Genomic DNA, 22,418 nt, shown 5'->3' on the forward strand with positions numbered 1-22,418 from the left:
AATCGGGATGGGTTATTTTGAGAACATATCTCACCTGATCCTTTGATTGCATCCACAGTCACACAGGTGTCCTCTTGTGATGCTGCGACTCCAATAGGTATAAATTGATTTGTTTTTTCATGTTTAACTGAAGCTGCAACAACAGTTTTTAAATTTTTGTTGTTGTTTGCTTGAAAGACGATTACAGCCTGTGGCCATCTGCTGTATGGAGTTATGCTGCGTTCAATTGGAACGGCTATTCAAGTCAAGATTCCAAGTCGGAAAATCAGGAAATGAATGGAATGGAAATCAGTGGAACAACAAATATCTTTAAAAAAATTGAAAAAAAGGAAGAGGGTAGAGCTTTTGTTTTCCTCTGTAGCCATCCCTGGCTACCAAAGAGCATTGTTTTTTTGCAGACACTATTCCCAGTAGCAGAAATGGGGGACAGTGGAACAATCAAAGCAAGTGTTAAAAACTCTGCCCGGCAAGAGAAAAAAGGCCCCAGTGCTCGACTCTGAGGAAATCAGATTGTTGTTGTGACAGTGACGCCAACAATGATACCTATTGGAAATGCTATAGTGGGAGGAAAAATTGCCTGTTTCCACTGATGGAAAAATTACCTGGTCCTCAACTTGAACATTTATGTTGTGTTTGTGCTGTGAAATGTGCTAAAACAATTTTGTAGTGGCATTTCCATTCAGCTGATTTTTACTACGCCATGTAGTAGCCTCCTAGCCTCCTGTCTCTGTTAGCTACCTACTACATCAATGAATCTGCATTAGACCAAAAGGTTTTTTACAGGTGGTGGGGTGTCTGCTGCTGAGGTAGCTCATGTATAGGTCATCAGTGCATGCTTCTGATGTTCAGAGGCAACCTAAAGAAACCTAAAGACCTAACCTAAAGAATCCTGCGGGCATCCATGTCTCCCCAAGCAGATGCATTGGAACGCATTTAGATCAGAAGTCGGAAAAAACCAAAACAGAAAAATTGACTTGCAGTGGGCCGCAACATTATTTCATCTCATGCAGGCACAGGACCGAGATGCTGTTTTGCCATCTTTGCAGTGTGTTCAAGTGCCGCTTCTTGGTTGAGACACTGGGAACATGAGGTGGTGCACAGTCAGCCTTTGTCACCACTTGGTGATGTTGGTATTTGTGTGTCTTGGTCCCATGAGTTTAAATCACTGTTTTTTTTTCTTTTCTTCTTTTTTGGCCGTCACTTTCTTGAGAACACATTTTCTTGTAAAATCTTGTTGACTGTATGAAGAGTATCATGCATGCCTTTGCTGTTTTGCAAATGTGTTTTTTAAGATTATTTTTTGGCATTTATACCCTGTATTAGTGAGGACAGATCAGCAGCGTGAAAGGGAGAGAGAAAGAACGACATGCAGCAAAGGGTTCTGAGGTGAAACCAAAGCCGCTGTGGCTAGGACACTGCTTTCATTCATGTGGCACCTGCTTTACCCACTCAGCCACCAGGGCCCCTGCTTTGCAAATGTTTTAGTAAAACTGATAACAGGAGAAAAAATCTACAACCAAAACCTGCTTTTTAAAAGTAATGATTTAACAGCAGATTCTGAGCTATCAATTTAACAAATATGGTTCACAAACATATTTTTTGTGTGGGTGATGTGATGACATTTCCCCTTATATAAATCTGCAGAGGAAGCAGGAAGCTGCAGTGTATTAAGTCAGCAAAACCACAGGGTTGTTGTCAAGCTGTGTGCAGAGCAGTCTGTTTGAAAATCAAGCTTTAAAAAATATCAGACATTAATATGATTTCTACTTTCCTCGAGTTCATTTTTAAGTAACATTGGTCATACTAATAATTTTTAAAAAAAACCCAAGCAATTCATTTTCAGTATTTAACCCTTTATTAAATGCCATTTTTTTTGTCATGATGTCACTATGTTTTAGATGAAAAAAAATCACAAAAAAATAATATTTTCAATATACTACATGCAAAGTAGATTTTTTTGAATGATCAGAGCCTGGGATATGTCAATGATTAGCAGCAACATTGATTGTGACTGTTCACTTTGTGGAAATAACATGTATAGTGCCAAATATGGCATCATCTGGTGGAAAAAAAAGTAAAAATGACAAATCCCAAGACAAAAGCCCAGAATGACACCCAGAAATAATACAATGCATGTTTTTACACTTTGATGGCTGTAGGATCAAAATCTGCAGTTTGAATGGGTTTCAATGGTACATTTTTTGCACTTAACAGCATGAATGTAACAAGTTTAGATTCCACTCTGTATTTTAGACTTATTGTAGGAGCTGAGCTAGTAATTCCAACATTAAACAAAAATACACAACCTTTCCAAAATGTATGCCATATGCATGAACACAACCAAAATGATAAAAAAAGACAACAACAACAAAAAAAAAATGCTTAAAATGCGCCAAACAGTCCTAAAGGGTTAATCAAAACCAAACCTTGAGATAACACAACAATCCTGAGCAGTCTGTTGGCAGCACAGTGACAGAGCTGCACCTCATGAGTTACTGCAGTCTCAACAGGATGCTGGAGTTGCGGATTTGCTGTTTGGTAGATGCTTCCGTATTGTTTTGTTTGATTAGATCTGAACTCATCAGGAGCAGGAAGACGTCCTCTAACATTGCTGTCATGAGTTCATGGAGCAGGTCAGTTCCAGCGCTCTGTGTCCAGCTCCTGCTCGTTGTCTTGGGCTTGTTCTGCAGCCAGTAGAGGAGGATTCAGCAGGTCGATCATCTGTCCTTCTCTGAGCCTCAGGACTGCCTGCCTCAGGCTCCATCTGCAGGGAGCGACAGACGTAGGTCAGGAACTGTGCATGCATGGTAGAGGACCACATTGGGATACTGTGGAATCGACAACAAATCTCTTCGGAACGATACCCAGAGTGCCAAGTTATAACCGACCACTCTGATGTCTGTAGAGCTGCGTGTTGTATTAGTCATGATTAGTCATCATTTGAAAGTGACACAGATGTATTGTTACACTCTAGTGCCACACTTTAAACTCTACAGCCAGAGGCTGCAGATTCACAACAAAGCAGCTGTGGACAACAGATGCTGTTACAGTCATTTATATATTAAGTCATAAATCACTGTACACTGATGCCACTGAAAATGATTCTTTTCTACCTCATCAGCTGGAGCGTTTCACTGACACTGTTCAGTTGTTAGCAAACATACAACAGCTAGTTCAGAATGCAGCAGCTCGGCCTCTCGCAGGTTTTAACAGACGACATTACCTGTCACCCCAATCCTGGCTTCCCACCACTGGCTCCCTGTTCATTTTAGAATTGATTTTAAGATTTTAATTATCACTTTTAAAGCTTGCTTGGCCCCAAGCTCCATAACAGAAATGTTGACCCCATATGAGCCAGTTCGCAGCCTTAGATCCCCAGGTGGGGCCCCTCTGGCTGTTCCAAGGTTGAGGCTTAAAACTAAAGGTTAACCATCGGGACCCCCTTAGCTTTCGAACGACCTGTCTGCGGACAGACGGCTGCAGAATCAGTGACTTCTTTTAAATCACTTCGTCAAACAAATTTATATAGGTTTGCTTTTATGTGATGTCATCCTTTAAATTTGTTTTATTCTTTTTATTATACCTACTTTATTCATGTTTTCTTTATTTTATTTTATTTGTGGTTTCACTGCTTTCATTTGCTTCTGTTCTTTTTGGTCTATTCATTTGCATTGTTCTTTGTTGACATTTTATTGCCTGCATCTTGCATAATTTGTCCTTTTGTAACTTTTTCCAAACTCTACCCTTGTTTCGTTTCGCTTGTGTCCAATACGACTGTTGGACTTTTTGTTATTGTATTGCCTTCTATGTGTTAACTGTTTTTAAATGTGCTATATAAATGAAGTTGTCATTATTATTATTATTATTTAGTATTTCACAAGAAACTAAATGAAATACACTGTCACCGTTATTTGCATTAAACGGAGAATAAACAGAATGTGCTCACCTGTTGGTATCGGCGTCTCTGATTGAAGAAGTGTACAGATAACCTCCAGTGTGTGAGCCCGTCACAGGGATCTTTAGCTGCAACACAGATCATATTTAAGGCTAAAAATAACCAACGACCAGGAATATTCAAAAACTGTTCAGTGATCAAAAGGACGGTTACAGTTTAAGAGGAAAATTGAATTTTAATTAAAAGTTCATACCACTAGGAAAAGTTTTTGACCATCAATCTGTTATGTGGAGTGAAGTTATGAAACAGTTTCAATGTGGAGGTAAAACAATGGCCAAACAAGAATCAGTTTAAAATAGTGTATAAAAACATGATTTTTTTGTTGGTTATTACTAGGCGTTTACAGGGATTACTGTTTATTTAATTGTTACCCATTATCTGTTTTTCTTACTTTATCTTCCTCTTTTTTATACAAATGATGTACTTATGTTTAATTCATTAGAGTATAGGCTGAATGAATAAGGAAGGAAGCTGTTAGAGCTGCAACCATCATATATCATACACCCAAGTGAAATATAAGGAAGGTATGAAATATTACACACCGCTCAAGCCTAGTACAGATGAATGTAGGCATTTATGTTTGTGTGTGTGTGCTTATTCACATTTTGTTTGTTTTATTTTATGCGTGTATTTTATTTAAATGTGAAACACTACATTTTACAAGTGCAGTGTAAATTAATAATAATAATAATTACTATTCTTATTATTATCATTGGTGTTGTTATTATTCAAACACAGTACCTGAGCAGTGCGTTGATCGATGCGGTTGTCTCTGTCAGTCAAATGGATGTTGTGGACTTTTAAAGGCGGGGCCCCCAGGCTCTCCATGGCAACTGGACAAGCTTCCAACCTCTGCAGAGCCAGTCTGTGGTAGTCTGACTCTACAAATCTCTCTGATGGGATAGTAAAACAGAAAGGAATAAACAAGTGAAGCAGAATGAAGAAGACGGTGCTGAAAACATTTGAAAAGCTGGAGCAACTAAGAGAAACTGAACGTCTCACTCAAAGAGTACAAGATGAAAACTGTTGAGGAGTAAGAGATAATAGTTGAACTGTGACGACTTTTGATTGAGGTGAAGTGATTTCACAGTTGCAGACAAATTGTTCGATTTTGGAGCAAAATCACGAGAGTTTAACCTGAGCTGGTGCGCGCTGCTGTGATCCCGATGGTTTTCTGTGTTTGCTGTCATAAACTCAACCGAAGCTGTCTTAAATCAGTCTTCTTCTTGTCTTGATACTCAGACAAAATCAAACATTTTTCATAATATCTTAAGTTTTCAGTCTTGGCTTATGCAAACAGGAGGAGAAACTGGTGGAGTTGTGGTGTGAAAAAGAGTCTGCGTTAAGTTCTGCATGTATCTGATCCACACACCAGCACTTCTTTCACTGAGAAAGGTTTGCCCTCCTGTGGCCTCCTTCAGCAGAGGCTGATAGCCAGCAAAAATCTAAAATGTTAAGTTTGCTGTCCACATTTGATGCCTTTTATCTTTTGTGTCTAGAGTTACATGCTTTTACAGACGGATTGGGATTTCTTTTGGGAAATTATCTCAAAAGGAAATTTAGTTGTACTATTAAAAAAAGACAGGAAAGAGAGAGAGAAAATTATCAAAACATTTAAGAATGGAGAAATGTTCAGGAAACAAATTACATTTATATATTCAATGACAGTTAAATTTAAATTTCTAGCATGTTTTCATGTTTTCAACTGTAAATTTCCCTTTGTTGTATTTACAATTTCCTTTCTCTTTTTTTTGCTAGTTTTCATAAATACAAGACTATTAATTCTTGTATTTATTTCTTTTTTTTTTTTTTACTAATTTCTTTGTTAATTTTGGGTAACTTCTTGATTAGTTACTTATTGCCTTCTTCACATAATTAAAAGAAATTAAGCTACTTAGCTCAGGTTTCAAGGGGTTAAAGAAGTACTTCACTGCTGAAAAAAATGGTCCTCTCATACACCTGGGCTGCTTTTGCAGCAGACAGATGATAACACTGTTGACATCAGTGCTACATGACCAAATAAAAGGACTGTGGTGTTTAGGTAGAAAACCTACAACTACCAGCATGCACTGCACCGCATGGAACCAATAAACACTGCCGCAGTGAGTGACGTAATGCAAGATGTTCTGTTTTGACACAGGAAACAACATGGCTGCTGGATGATGACAAACAATCTTGAATTATTGAAAGTTGGCAAAGTATCCCTTTAACACTCACACACGCACACACCCACACACGCACGCACGCGCACACACACACACACACACACACACACACACACACACACACACAGTCATCTGTACTCACTCTGCAGCAGATAGTACATGGTGCAGACCCCCGCCCCAGTCAGCACGGTAGTGAAGATGGTGAACTGCTGTAGTTTGTTGGTGGAAACCCTCATTTTTGCTTTTTTCCCTGTAACACAACAGCACACACACACATACACACACACACACACACACACACACACACACACACACACACACACACACAGAGAGAGAGAACTGGTCTGATTAGTTCACTGAGAATGATTCACACATAGAACACCTGTGAGTTTTTTTTTTTCTGCTAGGGAACTATAAATCATTCCCAATCAAATGGTTGTGGATGGAGGAGGATTAGATAATCAACCAAACAACAAGAAAAATGTCCAGAAAAATTCATTTAAAATAATTTTATTTTGAAAATTAAGTTACAGGAAAAGAAAATACACTAAAATATAAAATCAATACTGATATATTTATATTTATTTATTATTATTATTTCTCCCCATGTTTTTGAAAGAAATTCAACCAACTGGCTCAGGTTTCAGAGGGTTAACCCTGTGCCTAATATGGAACAAAACCATTTTCTTTCCTTAAATGTATTTATTTTTTGTTATTTTTATTTATTTTTTTATTAGTGTAATTTTATTATTATTGTTACTCTTATTCTTATTCTTATTATTATCAGGAAAACTTGAGGAAACTTGCCCCTCCCAGACCCAACTACGCATTGACAGGGGGAGACACTATCTGACCAGGAAACACACTTCGACAGAACAGCGGTCACATGAGAAATACAGATCTGTCGGTTTGGAAACGGATCGGATCCAGAAGCCTCTATCTAGTAAGTTAATAACATGACTTGTGCACTAGACTATCAGAAGGAAACTAGAAAAAATGTCAGATGATATAAATCCTGTTTAGGGGGCTGAATTTCACTCAAGCTGTCTGTGTGCAGACTGTGAGCGTGTATGGTTGTTTGTCTTTATTTGTCGGCCCTGCGATAGTCTGGCGACCTGTCCAGGGTGTACCCCGCCTTCCGCCCGATGACAGCTGGGATTGGCTCCGGTCCCGCGGACCTTACGAGGATAAGCGGTTACAGACAATGACTGACTGACTGTGTGCAGAAGTCAGCTGTGATGTTTGGTGACACATTTTAACTCCTCATGTCCGCTGTGTGTTTACCGCTGGACCTGGAGGAACAGTGTTTGCTCTTGTTCTCTTGTCTCAGCTGCAGGCTGCGTGTATCTGTTTTTCCTCATTAGAAATAAAGTGAAAACATTCTCACCTTGTGTTGCAGCAGTAGGACAGCCCTGCTTCGTTTACTTCCGGAAACGTCACACAGATTGTCGCCAATCGGATGTGGGTGCGCTTCATAAAACTCCGGCGTGTGCCGCTCATGTTAGGGCAGGCGGCGTCTGTATCCGTACTGAGGTGTTCGGATTATACATGTAGGTTTAGGTTATTCAAGTTCTTCTGCAACAGTTATTGATTAATCAATCAAAATCAGTCATTCACAGAAGATTAATTGCCAATTATTTTTGATAAACATTTTATTTATTTTATTTTTAGTTTTAGTTTTATTTATTTATTTATTTATCTTTTTTATGTTTTGAATGATTAAGCTTTTGGGGATGTATATTTTCAATTTTGTTAATAATTTAGAGTTTTACATTTATTTGTTTTTTTTTTCATTTTCTTTGATAAATAATAAATACATAATAAATAATTTCGAGGGTTTATTTTTATTTCATCTTATTATGTATACATTTTTTTATTTCTATATTTTTTGGCTTTTTGGATATATTTTTCTTATTTAAAAAAAATCCATTTTGACTTTAATAATATTGACACACATAAAAATAAAAAGGGGTGGGGGTCCGAGAAGCATACTGCTGCTGCTACGACTACTCATATTACTACTACCTCTTTAACAATAATAATAAGAAGATCAGGATGAGTGATATAAACATCACAGGGCAATTTTGATGATTTGACAGAGGAAAAAGGTTTTGGACGCTTTAGTCCTCTCATTTCACGGTTGCTTCTGCACACACACAAATGTTGCATTCCAACATGTTTTTATATAATAGAATCATCTCTTTAATTCTACAACTTAAATCAACATCATACATGTTTTAAAACATGTATTTTTTGTAAACCTATCTAATTTAGCATTGTTCTGTGACACCTCGTGAAAATATTTGAGCTACGGCTGTTTAAAAACCTCCGCTCACAGTGATATGTCTCCCTGTTGTTACTGTCTCTCCCCTTGTAACCTGGATTTAGCAGTATCCCATACCAAGTCTGCATTTGACTCAAAAAAATGCAGCAGAGAAACCAGCAGAGCCTGTGGCTCTAAAACCTCTAGTGTCATTGATAAAACTAGAGAAGACAGATTCCATCTTATCTGTGGTTAGCAGCCCAGAGAAGTGCGGGTGTGTCTCACTCCGTCTTCACGAGGACAGAACTGCCCAAACATGTTCATCTCAATCTCTATTTCCACTAAAATGGACAAATGCTCATGAACCTAATTCATGGCTTTTACCTGTTGCTTTGTTTATGTAACTTAATTTTGGAAGCAAAATCCAACCTTTTTTATGTTGCAAATATAACATATTAAATATTTATTTTATATTAATATGTCTTGTTCCTACTTCAGCAATTTAAGGATGTTGATCTTTGCAATTTCACAATGTTATAAGAAACACAAAAGTTAACATTATATAATATATAAAAATACGAAATAAAGAATACAGAAACTTTTCTCCAGTACAAAATACTGGAGAAAAGGAGTTAGATAGTTAAATGTGTCTTTAATCATTTTTTACACCCTTTTAAAGAGGAGCAGTTTTTTGCCAGGTGGGAAAAGCCATCCCATAATTTGGCACCCCTGAATCTTATTGGAAACTGACCTCTGCAAGTAAGCCATTTGGAGGACGAAGAACTGAAGACTCACAAGCTGGAATGCTCAGGAATATTCCCTGCGTGCAAATGTATTTTATGAATAATAAAAGGACTACAAGCTGTTTGACAAGTAATGGCCATAAAATTAGCAAGAAATTAATTTTAAAAAAGTTGGAAGATAAATACTGGATAATAATAGTGATGATAATAATAATAATAATAATAATAATAATAATAATAGTGATGATAATAATAATAATAATAATAATAATAATAATAATAATAACGATGATAATAATAATAGTGATATAATAATAATAATAATAATAATAATAATAATAATAATAATAATAATAATAACAACATAGAAAAACATGAAAATAATAACAAGACAGTGCTAAAAAGTATATGCATTTTCCCCTTTTTTGTCTGTAACAAAATTTTAAATACATAACTGACAGCATTATAAATATACCATAATAATCCCTTTCAGCTATTATTCAGATCATTTCTTCTTTTACTTCTTTTCAGTTTGCAGGACATTTCTTGGCAACGTGCTCTTGTGTGCTCTTCTATGTTTTTTCCTCTGTCTTTTAAGAAAAAAATAACTTTCCTGAGGTTTCAGAGGTTGAAATGCAAGGAAAAAGGCATCTGAGTGCAGCACAAGAAAACTGATGTCAGTCCAGGTGTTAAAGGGTTAAGTTCATAAATAGTAAGAATCTGGTTTGTGCAGTAATGTTACGGTACTGGCTTGGTATTGCAGTGTTACTGCATTCTTTTGGTAATAACCAGTCCTAAATTCATATATTAAAAAATGATTATAATATTCAGTGATTAGTGAAGCTATAGTTATAGCTCCGCCCCTCTGCCGGCAGTACACCGGTGTCAGCAGAGCATTACATCAAGCGCGCCTTTACGCGCCGCGGCGCACAGAAACATCCTTCTTAACACGCTGGTGAGACAAGTGCGCTTGTTATGTCACACTCAGTGAGGAGAGCACAACAGCAGCTAGATTCAGCGCGAGGGTCACAGAAGAGCTCCATAAAAGCAGGTATGACACAGCCGGATGCTTTTTCTCTTGTGCCGGTGACTTTGTCTCTGTGTCCCGCTGCAGGACGGTGCGCAGGGACCGCAGCGTCACCTCAGCTGTCCCCACTCATAGTGTCACGGGGTCCTACCATTACTGTGTTTTGCGTGGACTCTGTGACATGTTTTATCTTTCTGATTCAAGTCAGACACATGTGTTAGAGGGAGATGTGCACCAGCTGTGGTCGATATGTTAATATGCGCATTTTATGGTTACTTAACGGCGTTACTTAACGCTGAGCTGCAGTCACTCTGACCTGCACGCTGAAAGCCTTCTCCAGCCTCTGACTCTTTGTGTAACGTGTAATGGGGCGTTTTCACACCCAGCAAGCAATTTTTGGTTCTGAAAACGTTCTGAGAATGGTTCAATGCAACCACTGAATGTTTTCAGTAACGTTTTCAGTGGAAAGTTTTCTTTATGTCCCCAGAACGTTTTTCTTAAAGTTTGGGCAACATTCTCTATAAACAAACAAAAATATTAATTGCTTTTATTTGTATTTTTATTTTTTATAGTTAGCATATCCCATTACATTACATTTTGTAATCTCTGTCCTTAATAACATGTTCTGAATGTGGCTTTGAAAATGTTGTTCCTTTATTTATCATGTAACATTGTGGGCACATTTTATAAAAGAACAATCTATGATCTGTCACCTCTCAACATCAGTAAAAAATCCTTAACATGTTGCAGTTATAACTTTAAGTCTTAATCAGCATTTAATCTTATAGGAACATTATTTGAAAGTATAAACATCCCTAAAACGTTATTTGAAAATTAGATTAAAAGGTTTTCTTTAAAACATTATTACAACTTGTAGGTTATGTTAGCAAACGTTGTGGGAATGTTCTTTGCTAGCTGGCCAGTGCCTTTGCACTGGCTAGATCTGCCACATACTGTTTCATCCCAGCTAACAGGGATTATACCACAGTTAGTTGAGATCCAGCAATTTGATTGGTCGAGAGGCATTCCATGAGTGTTGATACAAGAGTGCAATATCACTGTTAACTTTGAACTCTGTTAACTTTTAACTCTGCATGTATCACTCTGCTCCAAAAATGAGTGAATTAGTGTTACAGTGAAATTGGAAAGAATGTTGCATCTTCTAAAACTGAATCATTCATTAAAATGATGTCTTCATAAAGTTAAATGTAGACTAAGATGTAACGTTATAACTACAACATTCTGAGGATTGTTTCAGAGATGATAAGAGGTGACAGATCACAAAATATTTTGTTATGTGTTATGTTATATGAGAACAAAGGAAGAACATTTTCAAAGCAACATTTAGCATATTATTGAGGTCTGAGATTACAGATTATTTTTAATGAAAATGTCATGTAATGTGATATGTTTAACAATAAAAAAAAACAACAATATTTTTTAACATTTTTGATGTTCATAGAGATTTTTACCCTAACCTTAAGAAGAGCATTCTGGGAACTAAGAGAGAACTTGCAGCTGAAAACGTTATTAAAACATTGCATTGGTTGCATTGTATTATTCCCAGAATGTTTTCACAACCAAAAATTACTAGCTGGGATGTTGCTTTGAAAATGTTCCTCCTAACGAGCACCACTCACTATGTCATCCCAGCTAGCAGGGAACGTTCAAACGTCTGCCTCAATAATTGGCTAGGCTGATAATCTGAAAAACACCTGAAAAATTGCACTTCAGCTGTCGACATAATGTAACTCAAACGTGTGGATGTGTGACAGTGTTTTGTTGACCATCATGTACTTTTTCTCCTCGGGTTCCTCCTCTTCATTTATTTATGCCAACTAGATGAAACTGTGTTTTGTTGAGTTTGAATCTTATATATTTTCAAATCCTGGGCAAATGGGACAAGAAAACTTTTTTTTTTTAATTATGGGTCCTTAAAGAGTCATGGAAAAGTTCTGAAAATTTGTCCATAAAAATGTGTGGGAATCCTGGATTTACAAGTTATAAGATGAAATGGTTTAAACTCATTAAAGGATTCACTGGTCTATTCATGATATATTTTTGATCTCCTGGCCACCCAGTTTAACTGCGCTCTCACCACTCTTTGACTTCTTTCCTCAGTTTCTCAGGCAGGATGTTGGGAGCGGTGGTTGTCGGCATTGGCACAGCAGGTAGGGTGAGGATTAGAGACATGGTCTCTCCTCTACCCGGCAGCACTGCAGAGAAACTCAGTGTTAAAGGATTCATATCCAGGTAACACACACATTCTGCCCTGCATGCACACAAACAGCAGCAATAGCTGTCCTATAGGTAACACGTGTTATGACTTGAATGACACAGCATAAGAGAATGGTGAGATGCTCCATGTGTAAGGGTTTTATGACTGAACATCATTAGGATATAATGTTTTTTATGAACACAGGCATTATAAAAAAACATTAAAAAAGATACTCAGAAAGTACAATATTCAGTGTACTTCATTACTGTCCACCCCTGCTTAAAACACATATTAACCTAAAACAACAGGACACAGGGTGGCACGGTGGCTTTGTGGTTAGCACTGTTGCCTCACAGCAAGAGGGTCCCTGGTTCAATTCCCAGTTGGAACAGGGTTTGGTCCAGGCAGGGGCCCTTCTGTGTGGAGTTTGCATGTTCTCCCCGTGTCCACGTGGGTTCTCTCTGGGGTCTCTGGCTTCCTCCCACAGTCCAAAGACATGCAGCTCAGGTTAATTGATGACTCTAAATTGCCCTTAGGTGTGACTGTGAGTGTGTATGGTTGTTTGTCTTTATGTGTTGGCCCTGCGATAGTCTGGCGACCTGTCCAGGGTGTACCCCGCCTTCCGCCCGATGACAGCTGGGATTGGCTCCAGCCCCCCCGCGACCCCCACGAGGACAAGCGGTTACAGAAAATGACTGACTGACTGACAACAGGACACATACTGTATGGCTTTTTAACTCTTAAGGACTAATTGGCGAATTATATGCACTTTTCATCCTTCATTGTTTGATCATTTTGGCTGTGTTCATGCATATGGCATATATTTTGGCAAGATTGTGTGTTTTTGTTTAATCTTGGAATTTCCAGCTCAGCTCCTACAATAAGTCTAAAATACACTGTGGAAACTAAATTGTTACATACACTCCATTAAAACCCTGTTCTGAAAATGAATGAATATTTGATATTTATGATTAGGACAGATGTTTGTTAAAAAATAACTCAATTAAAGCAGAAAATAATATCAATGTATAATATTTTAAGCATGGTTTTTAAAAGCCCAGTTTGTGCATAGGAGCAGTACGAGTGTGTGTAATATGAAAGCGGGCCCTAAGGGTTTAGATGGAGCCATTTGATCACATACAGTTAGTTAAGTGGGAGCAGCCGTTTCAAAATGCAAAGTGGTGCTTAATAACACTGTCAGGTATAGTCACCTATAACTATATGGAAGCAGCTTTGTTGTGGTCCTGATGATCCTGACTGATGTTTTTGTGGACAGGAGAAACCTGGACCCTCAGCAGGGAGTGAGTCAGATCTCAGTGAACGAGGCTGTGAGCAGAGAGGACATTCAGGTGGCGTTTGTCTGCACTGAGAATATGTCGCATGAGGACTACATCAGGTAATTTACAAGAGTCCAAAAAAGTGCACTTTATCTGTGTTGCTTTAAAGGGCTCTGTACAGTTAATCTATCAATCAGTAAACACAAAAATACTCAATAATAAACAACAATGGGCAGGTTTCCATTATAGATTTGTGCAAAACTTAGCAATACTTTAGAAATGTCAATAAAACACAATTGTGACATGACTGTGTTTCCACTGAGTGATGTTATGCAACTTCTCCTCTCCAAGTAACCATGGTGATGGATGTTCAGAACATTAGCAGCTTTATTTCTATTGCAGCCACCACACTAGGTGTCATTATTTCCAATCCAAGGCCATGTAGATGTGTTATGGAGCAGAAGGCTGTGTCCAAAATCAACTTTTTTTCTGGGCACAGGGTAGAACCTGATCCACCGCTGGCTGTATTCAGGCTTTTGGGAAAGAAAAGTCCTCTTAAAGGACTCTTTTCAGCTGTGGCAAGGTTTAGCATGCAGATGAATTATAATTTTCCTGAAATGAAAACAGGCTCAACCTTCCACCCACATGATATTGATAAGAAATGTCATGCAGCACTTTAAACTAGAACAGGTCAGGTATACATTATGAGGCTCTGTTGACATATTTGGTAAGACTTGGCAACCCTTTATCGATTATGCAGCTTTATGCTGCTGCTATGAGGTTAAGTGTGGTGTCAGTCATTAACATGAAGCAACATTTGTGTTTGAATTAACATTTATACAGCAAATGATGTTGTCTTTGTTGAGTCACGTCTGTATATGTGAACTCCTCATATTTCTGTGGCATTTTTTAGGATCTATTTTCAATCTGTCCTGTTTGATAATGAAAAAAAAAACCAAACAGAAAAGGATGCATAAAAACGTAGGGGTAATGCATTGGCACTATTGCGCCTGCAATTACTTTTAGCCTTTGAATGCATTTTTAATCCCCCTGGTAAACTCAAAAACTCACAAAACCAACCACACACATCGAAACCAATTAAAATGGTGTCAACATACAGAGATTGGGTACATGTGTGTTATGTGGGCTTCAAAGAGCCACTTGTGCATGAAAGACCTCAGTTCAGACAAAGTTTTGTGCATTGCTCTCATCATTTCAGACATATATCTTGTGCAGTGTCGACAAATCTGGCCATTTTGAATTTTGTGTGTTTTTAATGTATTTTCCAGAAAAAAATTGGCCTCTGAGTGATTAAATTGGACAAAGTCTTTTTTTTGCAAATGCCTGAGAAACAGAATGCCCAACCAACAGTTTCTAAACAATTGTTCTTTTTTTTAACCAATGTTGATAAAGATACCTCTCTCCCTGTCTCATCAGAACTTTTCTGCAGGCAGGGAAACACGTGTGTGTCGAGTATCCAATGACTGTGAACTACAAGGCTGCTGTGGAAATGTGGGATTTAGCCCAGGAAAAAGGTGAAAGCACTTTAAAACAAAGTGTTAGTACAACCATGCATGTTCCATGTGCAGGTGGCAGGGCCCCCTTCAAAGTGAGGGAGTATTTATTTTATTTTATTTTTTGCTTTTTTTTGTACCAGGAATAGTGCCATATAGATTCAGAATGTCTTGTCCAAGGGAGTCCTGGCCAAGACAGCATCACAAAGAATTGCATATAAAAGAACAAGTACACTAAAAACACAACAGCAAATGTTAAAACAAAAAGCATAAAAATCCTTAATCCAGTTTTTAAAATCCCCCAGGCTGATAAAAGAGTCCAGTTTAAGGTGGCTCTGCAGCTGACACCAAGATGACAGAGCAAAAACACTAAAAGCGCTTTCACCAAAGACAGTGCAGGCTCCAGGAATGACATACAAAAGTTGTCCATGTGACCGAATGTTGCGGCTACTGACAGTTTTAGGAGTCTGTAAAGAACATAAAGAGTAGCGGGCTGACACAAGCCAGGACGATTTAGAGATGGTCTCACAAAGACCATCTAATGGTTGGCTCAGCGTAGTCATCCAGAGCAGTGGAAGTAAAAGAATACGTTTCAGACATCATGACAACTATTGATTAAAGATTTCGGGTGTAATGAAGATCTTTTACTGTGAGGAAGAAACCAGGAGTGAAGATTCAGTGCTTTTGATTGCAGTTCATAAATGAATAAATGTCATAAATGTCCTCAAATCAGAACATTGGACCTTTGGTTGAGGGACATTTCCGCTAAAACACACAAGCCTAGCTAATAATTGCCTACCTCAGGTAACGTGTGTGTGTGTGTGTGTGTGTGTGTGTGTGTGTGTGTGTGTGTGTGTGTGTGTGTGTGTGTGTGTGTGTGTTTGTCTGTCTCAGGAGTGATTCTCCATGAGGAACACATCGAGCTGCTAACAGAAGAGTACAAACAGCTGAAGAGAGAGGTAGAGGGAAAAATCCTGCAGGAAGGGACTCTTCATTTTACTGGTAAGAGACCGGTGCGTCTCTGTGGTCGCTCTGATACTTGTGAGCTTTAAAGCCTCTGAAAACTTTGACATGTGCATATTATATCAAAGTTGAGTGTCTCATTAAGTGTCTGCAAGTGAGTGTTAATAAATGTTCCCAACTATTAGAAAACTATGAAGAAGTTTTAGGTCCACACTGAGGAAAAAATTGAGACTTAGATTATAAAGTCCTAATATTATGAGAAAAAAGTCTGAATATTACAAGAATAAAGTCTTAGCAGCCGCTGGCTGTTTACAGTCCTGTAACTTCTGATACCAGCCAAGCCTAGTAAGAGTCTGCAAAAGGACCACATATTATGCTGCATTCATGTGAAGTTAGCAGGTCGTAGTTTCTGAGTTGGGAAGTCGTTCTTCCGATTTCATTGTGTTCATGTGTTTTGAGGTTGTAAATTGGGAACAACATGGAAGCTACAAAGAGATGGGTTGCATTTTATGTTAAGAGCGTCTAGACAAGAGGTTGATAGCTGTTTCTCATTTATTTATATGCTTATTATTATTATATGATTTTTATAAATTATTACATTTAATCTAGATCACTCTACATGGACAGCAGTTAACATTAATACCATATTACACTTAACGTGACATTTATTATGTTAATTAATAAAAAAGTTTATTACCACTGACCAAACATAGACTTTGGCCCGCCATATTTATGCATTTATGACAAAAAGTTGGAAACTCTAGTTATAAAATAACTTTGTTATCAATGTTAGTATACTCGCCTGGCATGCTTTATAGTTCAAAGTTTGCGTGCTTATAGATACAGATACTAAAATGTGCAACTACTAAAAAGTAAATGATAGCTACTGGAACAAAACAACAAAATATATAGAATAGAATAGAATAGAATAGAATATTTCTTTATTGATCCCCCATTGGGGGAAATTCCAAATGTTACAGCAGCATGAAAAAAAGAAAAGTGAAATGTAACAAGAAAATAACAATAACAAATAACAATAAATAAGTAATAAAATAAGTATGTACATAGAGGAAATAAGGTATGTACACATAATAATAAGTAAGTAGTAGAATAGTATGTACACAAAAGATGGATTAGAAAATAGTACAAAAAATTTGTTGTGCAAATTACTCTGGGATGAATTTTGGATGAAGCCAGTTTTGTTCCCATCAGCCAGTGATGCTGATGTTACAGAGTCTTATTGCAGATGGGATGAATGACCTGCGGTAGCGCTCCTTCTTGCAGGGTGGATGTCTCAGTCTGCTGCTGAAGGAGCTGCTTAAAGCCCCCACAGTCTCATGCAGTGGGTGAGAGGGGTTGTCCATGATGGATGTGAGCTTTGCTAACATCCTCCTCTCACCCACCTCCTCAATGGAGTCCAGGGAGCAGTCCAGGACAGAACCGGCCCTCCTGACCAGTCTGTTCAGTCTCTTTCTGTCCCGATCTGTGCTCCCTGCTCCCCAGCAGACCACTGCATAGAAAAGAGCAGATGCTACCACAGTGTCATAGAATGTCCGGAGCAGAGTCTTGCACACTCCAAAGGACCTCAGTCTTCTCAGCAGGTGGAGACGACTTTGGCCCTTCTTGTACAGGACATCTGTGTTATTAGACCAGTCCAGTTTATTGTTAAGGTGAACACCCAGGTATCGATAGGTCTCCACCATCTCAATGTCCAGACCCTGGATGTTCACCTGTGTAGTCTGGGGTGTCTTCCTCCTGCGGAAGTCAATAACCATCTCCTTTGTCTTACTGGCGTTGAGCTGGAGATGGTTCTGCTCACACCAGTTGACAAAGTCCGTGATGACGGTCCTGTACTCCCGCTCGTCCCCCTCAGATATGCACCCAACGATGGCTGTATCATCGGGGAACTTCTGGAGGTGACAGCTCCCGGAGTTGTAGTGGTAGTCTGAAGTGTACAGGGTGAAGAGAAAGGGGGAGAGCACTGTCCCCTGAGGGGCCCCGGTGCTGCAGACTACCATATCCGACACACAGTCCTGAAGCCTCACGAACTGTGGTCTGTCGGTGAGGTAATCGATGGTCCATGCAGCCAGGTGACAGTCTACTCCCGCTCTTTCAAGCTTCCCCCTGAGCAGTGAAGGCTGGATTGTGTTGAATGCACTGGAGAAGTCAAAGAACATGACTCTCACAGTGCTGCCGGTGTCCTCCAGGTGTCCAGGTGTATATACATTTTTACTATCAATTGTTGATACTGTTTCCTTATTTTCTTCTAATTTCTGCTGCCCTGAAACATCAGGCAAACGTCACAACTCTGCAACACGGGTATCATCGAAATTTCCCAATTTCCCATTCTAATTATGACTTTAGAGGGCCATTCATGTGCAGGTAACTCCCCAATACAATATTTTCAAGGAGCACGTGAAGGCAGCATTAGTGTTGGAACTCAAGCTAAATATCTATAAGCAAATGTAGTAATAATGTGACTATTAATTGTTCAAGGTGGAGCTCTGAAGCCTGGATTTGGTTCCCAAGTTTTCAGTGGCATTGCTCGTCTCACCTGGCTGGTTGAATTGTTTGGTGAGCTGTCAGTAACCACAGCAACCATAGAAGAAGACTCTGCCAACAACTACAGGAAGACCACCGCAAAGTTGTTGACATCTGACAACAGGTGAGTGAGGCATCTACATGTTTGTCTGCCACAGAGATGGAATAAAAAGTTTAAAAACAGAATCCCTCCTTAATATTATACATACAATATTCTTGATATTTCTGCTTAGTTTTTTAATGTTTCTCGCTCTTTTAGCTAATTTTCAGGTCATTTCTCATCACCTTTATTTATATCTTGCAATTTTTTTTCTTACCAAGTTGCTGATTGGCTTTTGATCCATGCCTTTGGAAAAAATCAAACGAATATGCTAACATTTCAAAATCTTTGGATACTGGTGAAAGATGAACACTGCACAAGAATACTGATGTATATCCAGGTTTTAAAGGGTTAATACATGATGCTCAAACAGGAGGAACATGCTTTAAAGGGTCTCTGGCCTCCCTTTGTGGTTGGACAGAAGTTATTTAGAGGTTTAAGAATTATTTCAACAGTTTTCATCTGATTCCTTCTAGACCTCTGACATGGATCGAAGAACGGGGACCGAACCTCCCCAGGGCCAAAAACATCAACTTCCAGTTTGACTCCGGCTCTCTGACCCAGTTACCTCCTGCACCCGGAGGGGCTGTGGGGCTCTTCATGCAGGACCTGATCCACTTCTCGGCCAAGCTGGCAGGACAAGTGAGTCCAGAGGAGCTCCAGAGAGAGAAAATCCGGATCCTGCACTGCCTGCAGCTGGCTGAAAGGATAGATCAGCTCTGCCAGAGATAAATGGAGACTCTCCAACACGTTCTCATCCCAACTCGTCACATGCAGCCGCTCTGTCAGTAACCTTCTGCATCTGCTATGGACATTTTAATTATCTTTTGCATCATCTGTTTAGGCTCCAGGATGTCATTATCTTGACGTCAACAAATGCACATGGTGGGATGATGCAGCACGTCGTTATGTTTACACAACAGTACAAACTGTCATGATGACAAAAGAGGCACGATGGTAAGGTGTAGGAAAAAAAACGCACACACAACCACATGAGAAGCAAACTCCAGACACCCGCACAGAAGTCGGTTGTTTGTGGGACCCATCAACCTCCCTCCCCACATGCCGAGTAAGTGCTCCCGTGCTCCTTATTTTACGTGGTTACTAGCAGCATTACTACCTGACACTTCCCTTCAGCGTTTCATGAGCAAGCGACGGGTTAAGCCCGTCTGCATTCTCAATTGACGCCACCCGTGCGCATTGCATTTGGACGCACCCAACGCCACCGGTTCTGTCCGAGCACATTCTCACGCCGAAAGCACTGCCAGAGCGGCACTATTTGACGAGTTCGGAGTGAGAACAGTCTGGACTCTCTAGTCAGTGATTGTCATTAATCTTGTTGGAATTTTAACATTTATTTATATTTCAAGGCTATTTCATCACCATGCCCTTAAGTTTTCTATCATATGTTGTGAAAACTAGTTAAGTATGAAACAGTGTTACTACAGATAGTATTGTCATTTCATCAAAACAGAGATTGCTACAGTTTGAAAGCTGAACACATCCTGACATGATCAGCTCATATTAAAACATTGGTGCCTGAAAGAACACTGCAAACATCATGTAGAGCAGGGGTCGGATGCATAAAACTCTACTTAGACTGATGACTAACACTGCATGCAAAGAGGCGGAAATATACATGATTCATAGAGCCATGCACACGCCTGATTCTGTTTTATAAATAACAATCTGTTGGGCGCTGGGCACACGGACACGAGCTTCAGATCCACACCTGCGGTTCACCATAGATGGACGTAGAAATGCCCAGACGTTTGCATATTGACACGTGTGCCCCTCCACCATCATTAACACCCGTCAGTGAGAAACACAGTAAAGAAAGTGCAATTTCACTGTTGTGTCAGGAAGGTTTGCCAACTGTGCCAGAACATTGTCAATATTTGTTGCATCTGTACCATCACATCTCTGTAAATAATTGTTGCGGTGAAATCTCCATCGTCATTATTATTGAACGTCAGAAGGCAAATAAATGACGTGTTCATCACTAAAAAATCAGATAAATGTAAATCCAAATGATGCTGAAATGTCATTCAAAAAACTTTTTTTTTAACTTTATCTATAAAGCCCCTTTTGTGCAAAACTGCAGGACAGGGTGCTTGACAAAAAAAAGACATTTACAAAAAAAAAAACCAATGTAATTACAATATAATTAACAATACGACAAATAAGAACACAATGAAACAAGAGAGGGAAAAGGGTTTATGAAATTATCAGTGAAGGTGGCAAACAACCGTAAAACATAGTTCTTTTGCCTTTAAAACTTAAATTTAATCTCCTTGTCATCATATCACCTGCAGCCATCTCTGCTAAAACCATGTGCCCACTCTGAAAAGTGTGTGAGGCGAGCACATTTTCACCATGCATCATTCCTCCTTTATTAATATATTTGTAGTAAAAAGCGTATGCATGTTTTTTGCGTGTAAACATCGATTAAGCTTTTGGCCCCAGGTCTCCAGAGTCCAGGAGAGACTCAGTGGGCTCCAAGTACAGTGTCATCTAGACCCCAAATTATTAAACATGAGGCAGCTGTTTGATAAAGGTAAATGTGATTCCATGTCATTACTTGGAGTTAAATAAAGCGTCTAAATGAAGTAACTCGTTTCCAGACAAACTGCTGAGCTACGTGGCCATGCTCACAGCTGATGAGGCGATCAAACACATGCGTAAAAAGTCTCCGAAGTCAAATTAAAAAAAAAAAACAGCAATTCATCTCCTCTCGCTCAGATGTCCAGTGACTCTGTTGGGGCTGAATAACTTGAGTTTCCCAAAAAATGCTAAAATCCCTCCATGTCTAAATTAAAACATTCCCTGGAATATTCCAGCAAACAGACGCAGGACTGAGGACGCGCACCAAGCCAACCAGAGTCAGACTGCGCGCTAATCTCCCCCTGCTCTGCACATGCAGCAGCGTTCTGTCTCATGTACAGTATTCGAGTTATTTGCAGTATATTTGATCTAGCAGTAGGTGGTATTGTGGACTATCTCAAATGAGGCTCTCAGTATAAACCTGTTTAAGAATGTGGTGTTTAACCCTTTGGAACCTGGAGCAACATCACTTTTCTGCTGCTTTCAGATGCCTTTCATATTTAAACCTTTGAACTTCGAGCAAAAACATAGGAAAAGGGCAAAGAGCGATATGTTTCACAAACAGCGTAATTACATATTTAAAATTTTGTCACAAAACGTATATATTTTTTAAATCAATTTTTCCAGTTTTTATTTCCTGGTTACTTCCTCATTTGTTTTATTTTTCAATGAACTTGTTATTTTATTTTTATTTTTTAAAATTTTACGAAATTTTTATGTATTTTTTTGCTGACTTCTTGCACATTTTTCAGCCATTTCTTTTGTCGCTCATTGCCTTTTTCCATGCTTTTGAAAGAAATCAAGACAGTTTGCTGGGGTTACAAAGGTTATGCCCTGGCACATTTTACAGAAGAATCCACAACTGGAAAATGCCTTCAACAACAAACCAACTGTTATTTTAAGAAAGGGAATAGTGTAACAGACAGGGCAGTGGAGCATATCCACATTGATATTTAAAGTGGCTACTGGAGACATTCGTATTTTAACACACAGCTGGGTGAATAAAATATCATTTTTTAATGTTTTGATGATTTTGGTATGCCGTGAT

General features: G+C 38.8%; 2 protein-coding genes across 4 annotated transcripts; one reads left to right on the plus strand and one right to left on the minus strand.

Annotated features, from left to right (window-relative positions):
• Positions 1-1,836: 1,836 nt before the first annotated feature.
• Positions 1,837-7,620, minus strand: coa1 (cytochrome C oxidase assembly factor 1). 2 transcript variants are annotated; one of them, XM_042498118.2, is made up of 5 exons: positions 7,508-7,620; positions 6,263-6,370; positions 4,697-4,848; positions 3,947-4,023; positions 1,837-2,764 (listed from the first exon to the last, which is right to left on the minus strand). In XM_042498118.2, the coding sequence occupies exons 2-5, from the start codon at positions 6,354-6,356 to the stop codon at positions 2,635-2,637; spliced, it is 453 nt and encodes a 150-aa protein (XP_042354052.2). In that variant the 5' UTR covers positions 6,357-6,370; positions 7,508-7,620; the 3' UTR covers positions 1,837-2,634. The 2 variants fall into 2 exon arrangements, with proteins under 2 accessions (XP_042354052.2, XP_087941259.1); XM_088085133.1 differs by having other exon boundaries at positions 6,263-6,402; positions 7,535-7,596.
• Positions 6,929-22,398, plus strand: blvra (biliverdin reductase A). Of its 2 annotated transcripts, none has more exons than XM_042498116.2 (7): positions 6,929-7,063; positions 12,275-12,406; positions 13,648-13,767; positions 15,086-15,183; positions 16,057-16,164; positions 18,622-18,790; positions 19,243-22,398. In XM_042498116.2, exons 2-7 carry the CDS (start codon positions 12,288-12,290, stop codon positions 19,496-19,498), a joined length of 870 nt encoding a protein of 289 aa, XP_042354050.2. In that variant the 5' UTR covers positions 6,929-7,063; positions 12,275-12,287; the 3' UTR covers positions 19,499-22,398. The 2 variants fall into 2 exon arrangements, with proteins under 2 accessions (XP_042354050.2, XP_042354051.1); XM_042498117.2 differs by lacking the exon at positions 6,929-7,063 and adding an exon at positions 10,024-10,177.
• Positions 22,399-22,418: the final 20 nt, after the last annotated feature.

The sequence above is a fragment of the Plectropomus leopardus genome, chromosome 12 (assembly GCF_026936395.1).
Source record: "Plectropomus leopardus strain MGB_pleo_1.0 chromosome 12, ASM2693639v1, whole genome shotgun sequence".
NCBI classification, from domain to species: Eukaryota; Metazoa; Chordata; class Actinopteri; order Perciformes; family Serranidae; genus Plectropomus; species Plectropomus leopardus.

Excerpts from the sequence above, each read along its gene's own strand:
- blvra (XM_042498116.2), top strand. The coding sequence starts at position 12,288 with ATGTTGGGAGCGGTGGTTGTCGGCATTGGCACAGCAGGTAGGGTGAGG. Across the intron at positions 12,407-13,647 it reads GTTAAAGGATTCATATCCAG|GAGAAACCTGGACCCTCAGC; the intron begins GTAACACACACA and ends TTTTGTGGACAG. Across the intron at positions 15,184-16,056 it reads GGATTTAGCCCAGGAAAAAG|GAGTGATTCTCCATGAGGAA; the intron begins GTGAAAGCACTT and ends TGTCTGTCTCAG.
- coa1 (XM_088085133.1), bottom strand. The coding sequence starts at position 7,596 with ATGAAGCGCACCCACATCCGATTGGCGACAATCTGTGTGACGTTTCCG. Across the intron at positions 6,403-7,534 it reads TTTCCGGAAGTAAACGAAGC|TGTGTATGTGTGTGTGTGCT; the intron begins AGGGCTGTCCTA and ends TGTGTGTGTGTG. Across the intron at positions 2,765-3,946 it reads AGAGACGCCGATACCAACAG|ATGGAGCCTGAGGCAGGCAG; the intron begins GTGAGCACATTC and ends CGCTCCCTGCAG.